The sequence below is a fragment of the Mustelus asterias genome, chromosome 17 (genome assembly GCF_964213995.1).
Source record: "Mustelus asterias chromosome 17, sMusAst1.hap1.1, whole genome shotgun sequence".
Classification (NCBI taxonomy): Eukaryota; Metazoa; Chordata; class Chondrichthyes; order Carcharhiniformes; family Triakidae; genus Mustelus; species Mustelus asterias.
The window spans coordinates 66,887,212-66,895,876 of record NC_135817.1 but is presented as its reverse complement, the minus strand read 5'-3'; the positions used below and the strand labels follow the sequence as shown (position 1 = coordinate 66,895,876).

The 8,665-nt window shown below is 44.3% G+C and overlaps 1 protein-coding gene across 6 annotated transcripts in view; it reads right to left on the bottom strand.

The window, feature by feature from the left end:
- Nucleotides 1–833: 833 nt before the first annotated feature.
- The window catches only part of cmss1 (cms1 ribosomal small subunit homolog), a 331,630-nt gene continuing 323,798 nt past the window's right edge, over nucleotides 834–8,665 (bottom strand). For all 6 annotated transcript variants that reach the window (XM_078232880.1, XM_078232879.1, XM_078232884.1 and 3 more), the window contains 3 exons: nucleotides 5,969–6,056; nucleotides 3,263–3,351; nucleotides 834–1,050 (listed from right to left, as the gene is read on the bottom strand). In XM_078232880.1, coding sequence (XP_078089006.1) covers nucleotides 967–1,050; nucleotides 3,263–3,351; nucleotides 5,969–6,056 — 261 coding nt within the window. In that variant the 3' untranslated portion in view covers nucleotides 834–966. The remainder of the gene's footprint in view (nucleotides 1,051–3,262; nucleotides 3,352–5,968; nucleotides 6,057–8,665) is intronic.

The following is an 8,665-nucleotide window of genomic DNA, read 5'->3' as shown; positions in this document are numbered from 1 at the left end:
TGATCCCAGGAATGGTAGGCCTGACATACGATGAACGTCTGAGGATCGTGGGATTATATTCATTGGAGTTTAGGAGGTTGAGGGGAGATCTAATAGAAACTTACAAGATAATGAACGGCTTAGATAGGATGGACGTAGGGAAGTTGTTTCCATTAACAGGGGAGACTAGGACGCGGGGGCACAGCCTTAGAATAAAAGGGAGTCACTTTAGAACAGAGATGAGGAGAAATTTCTTCAGCCAGAGAGTGGTAGGTCTGTGGAATTCATTGCCACAGAGGGCTGTGGAGGCCGAGACGTTGAGCGTCTTCAAGACAGAAATTGATAAATTCTTGATTTCTCGAGGAATTAAGGGCTATGGGGAGAGAGCGGGTAAATGGAGTTGAAATCAACCATGATTGAATGGTGGAGTGGACTCGATGGGCCGAATAGCCTTACTTCCGCTCCTATGTCTTATGGTCTTATGTTGCGTCAGTTAAAACAAGAAAAATAGTTGATAGTGAAGAATGCAGTTGAAAGAACATTTGTGTCTTTACATTTGTCTAAGTCTTATTCACCTTGATGCAACTTGTTTACATAGATCCACCGTGCTTGCAACGCCTGAATAATACTGATAAAACAGGGTGGCTGGAATTTTCCTGTCCCGCCCACCACGGGAATTCTAACTGGCAGGACATGGACCATGCAAAGGTCTGTTGACCCTGGACGAGATTTTCCAGTTTTGGAGCGCAGCTGGAAAATCCCATCCAGTCTGTCTCTCACGCAAACAAAGGCTTGAAGATAAAACCAAATGCACTGCTACAAAGTGTAAAAAGGCCATCAAATCAGGCAAGCCATTAAGAATGTTACCTATTTTATTAAATTCAGGATTCAGCGTGCAATTTAAAATAACAAAATGTCAAACTGTCTGCTTCCAAACAGGGAGGAAGCCAATAAACCAGCTCAATCTCTGGCAGGAAATAACTGGTGTCAGAAGAGGCCCAGTTTCACTTGTCCCTTTTTACAGGCCGGGATGATGCTTGTTTCCAGCAGCTTCAGTGTTTCCTGTTTCACCTAAAATATACAGAATATGTCTTAGCTCTAAATCAGAGAGTATTAATCGAGACAAAATAATCAATAGGGAACACGTAATGTTCAGCTATGTGTTGATAATGATGAGCTCATTTAACATATGGTGGCACAGTGGTTAGCACTGCTGCCTCATATGTCAGGGACTGGGGTTCAATTCACCCCACCGGCTTGGGTCTCTGTCTGTGCGGAGTTTGCACATTCTCCCCGTGTCGGTGGGCGTTTCCTCCGGGTGCTCCGGTTTCCTCCCACAGTCTGATAGACGTGCTGGTTAGGTGCATCGGCCATGCTAAATTCTCCCTCAGTGTACCCGAACAGACGTCGAAGTGTGGAGATCCGGGGATTTTCACAGTAACTTCATTGCAGTGTTAATGTAAGCCTATTTGTGAGGCCGATAAATAAACTTTAAACTAAACATAGTAAAGAACAATTGACTTATTTTTTATTCATTTGTGGGACGTGGGCGTCACTGGCTGGCCAGCATTTATTGCCCATCCCTAGTTGCCCTTGAGAAGGTGCTGGTGAGCTGCCTTCTTGAACCGCAGCAGTTCACATGCTGTGGGTTGGCCCATGATGCCGTTAGGGAGGGAATTCCAGGATTTTGACCCAGCGACTGTGAAGGAACAGCAATATATTTCCAACTCAGGATGGTGAATGGCTTGGAAGAGAACCTGTAGGTACTGGTGTTCCCATGTATCTGTTGCCCTTGTCCTTCGAGATGGAAGTGGTCATGGGCTTGGAAGGTGCTGTCTAAGGATCTTTGGTGAATTTCTGGTCTAATATATACAGTGAATGATCAGTTCAAGTGATATAAGTATGTATATTTCTATATGGAGACAGAGAGAGGGTGAGGCGTGGGGGAGATATCTCTATTCAGGGCATGATTAGTTCACAACGTGTGATTGGCTCAAATCATCTAAATATATCATATCGCTAAAGCTTACATTCGCCATGCAGTAACAGCACTATGCCAGTTTTTGAAATGAAACGCAGATGCTCCTGAGCAGTTTAATTACCTGCCAAAGAGTTGCCCAGCAATGCTTAACTCAAAAAACAAATGCGACAAACTTTAGTCAATCCCAGTTCCACCATCAGACTTAAGATTTCTTAACTTAATAGAAGCCTCCCTGGCAAGTATCTGCCCACTTCCCGCCTCCCCTGCCAACCACCCCCACCCCGCCGCCCGCCCCCCCGCCAACCCCACACAAACCAGCATCGATTTCAAACCTACTGACTCTGAGATGAAGCCTGGAGTTTATGGATCAAATGCCTTTGGATCAGCAATCATTCCTCCTAAGTTGACAGGAGTGGGGTTTTGATTTGTGCATTTGTAAGAGGTTTGGATCTTCACTGCCTGGGTGGTAATCTGGCAAAGCAGGCTGCCTGATCATTGTAGAACTTTCCCAATTTTCATTCCAATGCATGATAAAGTGACCACAACAATCTGCATTAAAATTGCTTGAAAATCAGATTGGTGATTCATTGGTAAAGACTTTTAACCTTAACATGTTAGTTTAAAGTTAAAAGTTTATTTATTAGTCACAAGTAAGGCTTACATTAACATTGCAATGAGGTTACTGTGAAATTCCCCGAGGCGCCACACTCTGGCGCCTGTTCAATGCACCTAACCAGCACGTCTTTCTGAATGTGGGAGGAAACCGGAGCACCCAGAGGAAACCCATGCAGACACGGGGAGAACGTGCAAACTCCACACAGTGACCCAAGCCAGGAATCGAACCCGGGTCCCTGGCGCTGTGAAGCAGCAATGCTAACCACTGTGCCACTCCACTTAGTTGGTAAGGTGCACCATATTCTTCTCATAACAAATCTTGGACATTTCCATTTAGTTCTATTTGCCATGAATAGATTCATCAGCTGCACCTAAATAGAAAATAAATCGTGACTTGGGACATGTTGAACCCGTTGTGCTTGTTGCGTAATAACTTCAGCAACATTAAATTGTCCCAGATGTTAAACTATGTTTCAGATCTACTTATTGTTGGAATATGACTAACATCGTCAAACAAATTATAGACCGCTCACTGAATTGGATCTAATCATCTGCAGTCCATATACAGTGACATAAGAATACTTGCATTAAACTGGGAGATATGAGAAAATGTAAATGCTGGAGGCGGGTATTTTATTCTGAAACATAAAGACATGCCTTGTTCATGGGTAGTTTGGGAAGTCATACCTCTGGAATATCCATTAATCTTCTGAGCTTCTGATCACGCCAATTCCAATCAAGGATTACATACTTTAGAGACTGCAGGCTGAGTCCATCTGGACAACAGGAAAGAGTTAACATTCACAATCATTAGTCATGATTGTCATCACTTCAGCACTGAAATACGAGTTAGAAGTAATCTTGTGAGGGGATTAATTTTAACATACTTGTCCCTTGTGTAAGCCTGCAGTGCCTGTCTCTTACATCATGATTGGAGAAGGCTGCCTTGAACCCCACCATTTCTATTTATAATGTCGCTGCAGTGGAATACTGTCACGTACTGACAGGAGGGGTGAAACATACAAAGGGTTAGATTTTCATGGAGGAGGTGAAAGGGTCAGGATTAGACCCTTTAAAAGGGCCCCACTTGCCATACCTTTGTTCCGGGGAGGCAGGAGCGGGATGAGGTTGGGCCTGCCTCTTCTGGAGGCAACCATGGGTGAGTGCCGAGATAGGCCGGCTAATACGTTGGCCTTAGGTCTCTGACTTTTCACCAGCTATGTTAAAGGCTGTTAGGCCCTGTAATCCTCACCTCTCACAACAGCTCCACACCTTATCAATGATTCAAATGCCCCCCTCATGATTGTATTAGTGAGTCTTGGAGTGCTTGGAGCAAAGCATTCATAACGAGGCCATCTGGAAAAACAGATGTCTGGTCATCTTGTTCTGATGATACAGTTGCCAGATGGCCTCATTATGGAATCCATGAAAATGATGGCAGAGGTATGAGATGCCTACCACTGCAATGCAGACGGTCAGGCCGAGAGTGCAGGGTTGCTACCTACACCCCCGTGCCGGCAAAAATTGCCAGAAGTGGGAATGGGAATTACAGAATCAGGTCCCACCTGCCATTTTAAACATCTACAGAATTAGTTCAGCTCCGTAAAAGTCTGTGCCAGAATGTTTGCTTCCAAGCTGTCTAGCCAGCATTTTTGAAACACACAAACCTGTTACAAGGGGTGAATGAGAGGCACCGGTACCAGTATAATAAATGTCCATTATAATCTTTGGGGATTCGGAGAAATTTAGTTGCATCTGTTTACCCTTTAAAATAAATTCTATCTCAGAATGTGCACATATTGACAATTCAGTTTATGTCGAATTAAACTGAAAAATAAAACATAATTTAAGGTATAATTTTATAGTAATGAACGTGTGTGTGTGTGTGTTGTGTGTGGTGTGTGTTGTGTGTAGTATGTGTGTGTTGTGTGTGCGTGTGTCATACTGAAATATAGACATTACTTAATTTTGCTTGTCTATTTCATGCTTCTATTCTGTCTGGCACAATACCCAAGAATAAGCCTTGGTTTTCAAATCTAAGATGTGCAAAAACAAACAGCAACAAGGATTGCAATTTAAACTTTAGGTGTGTTAATATTTCTTCACTTGCATTGAAGGCACAAAACATGTAAGCTTGAGAAAAATTTAACTCCCTAGACATTCGCAGCAACACTCTGCTCCTTAAATGACCCCAGTTCATAAGGGCACTCATTTCCCTAAAATCAACCCAGCAATCTACTTTTTTAATTCTATTAGTGTCACAAGTAGGCTCACATTAACATCGCAATGAAATTACTGTGAAAATACCCTAGTCGTCACACTCCAGCACCTGTTCGGGTACACTGAGGGAGAATTTAGCATGGCTAAAGCACCTACCTACCTTCTTGCTTTCAATCTCAGTTCATACTCACACCCATCTTCCACGCTCCTCAAAACTATTGTCCATCATTTGTTCAAACTGGAACTCTTTCCCCTCACTCCCAGTTCATTCCTCGCTCCCCATCGGTTAATTGAGGCATCCTCCAAAATTCCCATCCTAAAACATAACTCTCCGTTTCTGCCCCATTCTCTCTCTTCATTCCCTTACTCCCTGTCAGTTAACAGTGACATTCTCCATCCTCCCACCCCCAAAATGCATAGCTCCTGCCTTCAACGTCGTCCTCTCCTTCACTGAGCCCCCCATCTACTCCCCTCTCTCCTTCCTGGCCATTCATTTTCCTCTCCCACTTCCCACTCCTTCATTATCATAGAATCCTAACAGTACAGAATGAGGCCATTCGAGTCTGCACCAATGCCCTGACAGAGTGTCTTACCCAGGCCCTTTCCCCTTGCCCTATCCCTGTAACCCTGTTCATTTACCATGGCTAATCCCTCTAACCTACACATCTTGGGATGCTATGGGGCAACTTCGCATGGCCAGTCCACCTAACCTGCATACCTTTGGAGTGTGGGTGGAAACCGGAGCACCCAGAGGAAGCCCACAAACTCCACACAGTCACCCAAAGCCAGAATCGAACCCAGGCCCCTGGCGCTGTGAGGCTGCAGTGCTAACCACTGTGCCACCGTGCCATCCTTAAACTAACTTCTCCGGGCCCGGACTTCTCTTACTGCTTGTTGGAAAAGTGTCTGTGTTTAAGTCAGCACTCGGGACTGCTCTGCGTATTTAAAGAATGAGTCTTCTGGTGGGTGTTCTTATCTACTCAGAGGAACAGGTTAAAATTGCAACCGAAGGTATCACTGTGGGACATTGGCAGGTGAATCCCATGGCCAATTTTAACTGTAACGCACACTGGATGGGAAGGGTTAAGCATACGTAAAATAATAGCTGATTAACTCTCTGAATAAACTGAAGGCGCATAAACAAACCCACTGAAACAGCATTGGATATTCTACCTCGGTCTATCAGGTTTCTAATCCGTCCTGGTGTTCCGACACCAAGATGTACGGCACCCTTAGAAAGCCATTTTATCTGTTCTTCCACCTGCATGAGAAAGGGAACACGATAAGTTGCTACAATAAATTGCAACATCACAGGATGGATACCAACTGTACTGCAGACAAACACATAATTCAAACTATCTTGTTTCACTGATCTTGGGAGAACTGATATGCCACATTGAAGATTGGATATGGAGACAAAGGGGAGGGGCTGGAGTGACCCAGGAGAAGAATTCCTGCTTTTCTTAGCTTCAAATTAAATTTCTTAGCTTCAAATTATGGGGAGGCGATAGCCTAATGGTATTATTGCTCGACTATTAATTCGGAAACCCAGCTAATGTTCTGGGGACCCGGGTTCGAATCCCGCCATGGCAGCTGGTGGAATTTGAATTCAATAAAAAATATCTGGAATTAAGAATGTACTGATGACGATGAAACCATTGCCGATTGGTGGAAAAACCCATCTGATTCACTAATATCCTTTGGGGAAGGAAATCTGCCGTCCTTACCTGATCTGGCCTACATGTGACTCCAGAGCCACAGCAATGTGGTTGACTCTCAACTGCCCTCGGGCAATCAGGAATGAGCAATAAATGCTGGTCAGCCAGTGATGCCCATGTCCCAAGAATGAATTAAAAAATAATGTAACTAAATGTTAACACACGAGGACTGCTCGTCTGGTTTCTATAGATCCAGATAAATTGAATAAAGCACACATGACAGCCAGTTGAAGGAGATGACCAGAAGTCAATCTTCATTTGGATTAGATTCATTCACAAAGTGAAGCATTATAAGTGCACATCTCCTTAAACAATATCTGTTTAAGGCAGGCGCCTTGGACTTTTGCAAGTTTTTGGCTTCCAGTTTAGCAGCTGCCACACTTACAGGCGAGAACTGGCTTGGTCATAGAAGACAGAGAGTAGATAAGAACGCCCACCAGAAGACTCATTCTTTAAATACGCAGAGCAGTCCCGAGTGCTGACTTAAACACAGACACTTTTCCAACAAGCAGAAAGAGAAGTCCGGGCCCGGAGAAGTTAGTTTAAGGATGGCACGGTGGCACAGTGGTTAGCACTGCAGCCTCACAGCGCCTGGGTTCGATTCCGGCTTTGGGTGACTGTGTGGAGTTTGTGGGTTTCCTCTGGGTGTTTTTCTGACTGGAGATCTGTGATTAGTGGTGTTCCGCAAGTATCAGTGCTGGGACCACTGTTGTTTGTAATCTATATAAATGATTGGGAGGAGGATATAGGTGGTCTGCTTAGTAAGTTTGCAGATGACACAAAGATTGCGGGAGCTACAGGTAGCGAGGAGGATTGCCAGAGGATGCAGCAGGATATAGTTAGACTGGAGATTTGGGCAGAGAAATGGCAGATGGAACTTAATCTGGACAAATGCGAGGTAATGCATTTTGTAAAGTCTAATGAGGAGGGAAGTATACAGTAAATGGCAAAACCCTTAGAAGCATACAGAGGGGTCTAGGTGTACATGTCCAAAGTTCCCTGAAAGTGGCAACATAGGGGGTAAGATCGTCAAGAAGGCATCTGTCGGGGGATAGGGTATAAAAATTGGCAAAGCATGTTGCAGCTGTATAGAACTTTAGTAAGGCCACCGCTTTTGGAATATTGCGTACAGTTCTGGTCGCCACACTACCAGAAGGATGTGCAGGCTTTGGAGAGGGTACAGAAAAGGTTCATCAGAATGTTGCCTGGTATGGAGGGTATCAGCCATGAGGAGAGATTGAACAAACTTGGTTTGTTTTCACTTGAATGTTGGAGGCTGAGGGGCGTCCTGATAGAAGTTTGCAAGGCATGGATAGAATGGATAGACAGTCTTTTTCCCAGAGTAGAAATGTCAATTACTAGGTTTAAGGTTAAAGGGGGGGAAGTTTAAAGGAGGTGTGAGAGGCAAGTTTTTTTACACAGAGGGTGTTGTAAGTGTCTGGAATGCATTGTCAGAGGAAATGGCAGAAAGAGATACAATAGTAATGTTTAAGAGGCATCTTGAGAGATACATGAATAGGCGGGGAATAGAGGGATACGGACCACGTAGAGGCAAAAGGTCTTTAGTTTAGAAAGGCATCATGTATCAGCGCAGGCTTGATGGGCCGAAGGGCCTGTTCCTGTGTTGTACTAGTCTTTGAGAACAGAAACTATTGCCCTAAAGCTATATTTTGTTCAGTGGGAACAAGGACCAATTTCTCTCCCATGCATCAGGTAAAGTTTTCACACTATTTTCTCATTAAATTAGTTATCAGCTGCTTCTTTGAAACAGTGGAAAGTGCGTGGGTTTCCTCTGGGTGCTCCAGTTTCCTCCCACAGTCCAAAGATGTGCGGGTTAGGTTTATTGGCCATGCTAAAATTGCCCCTTAGTGTCCTGAGATGTGTAGGTTAGAGGGATTAGTGGGTAAATATGTAGGGATATGGGGGTAGGGCCTGGGTGGGATTGTGGTCGGTGCAGACTCGATGGGCCGAATGGCCTCTTCCTGCACTGTAAGGTTTCTATGATTTTATGAACTCATTACAGGTGAATGTTTTTTAAAAATTCTCCCTGACCATTGACAGATTTACCTTTGTGTGTCTGGAGGATTCTGCAATGTTTTTTTTCCTGAGGCACTTGCACAAGGCAACGTTAACTTTTCAAACGGAACACAAG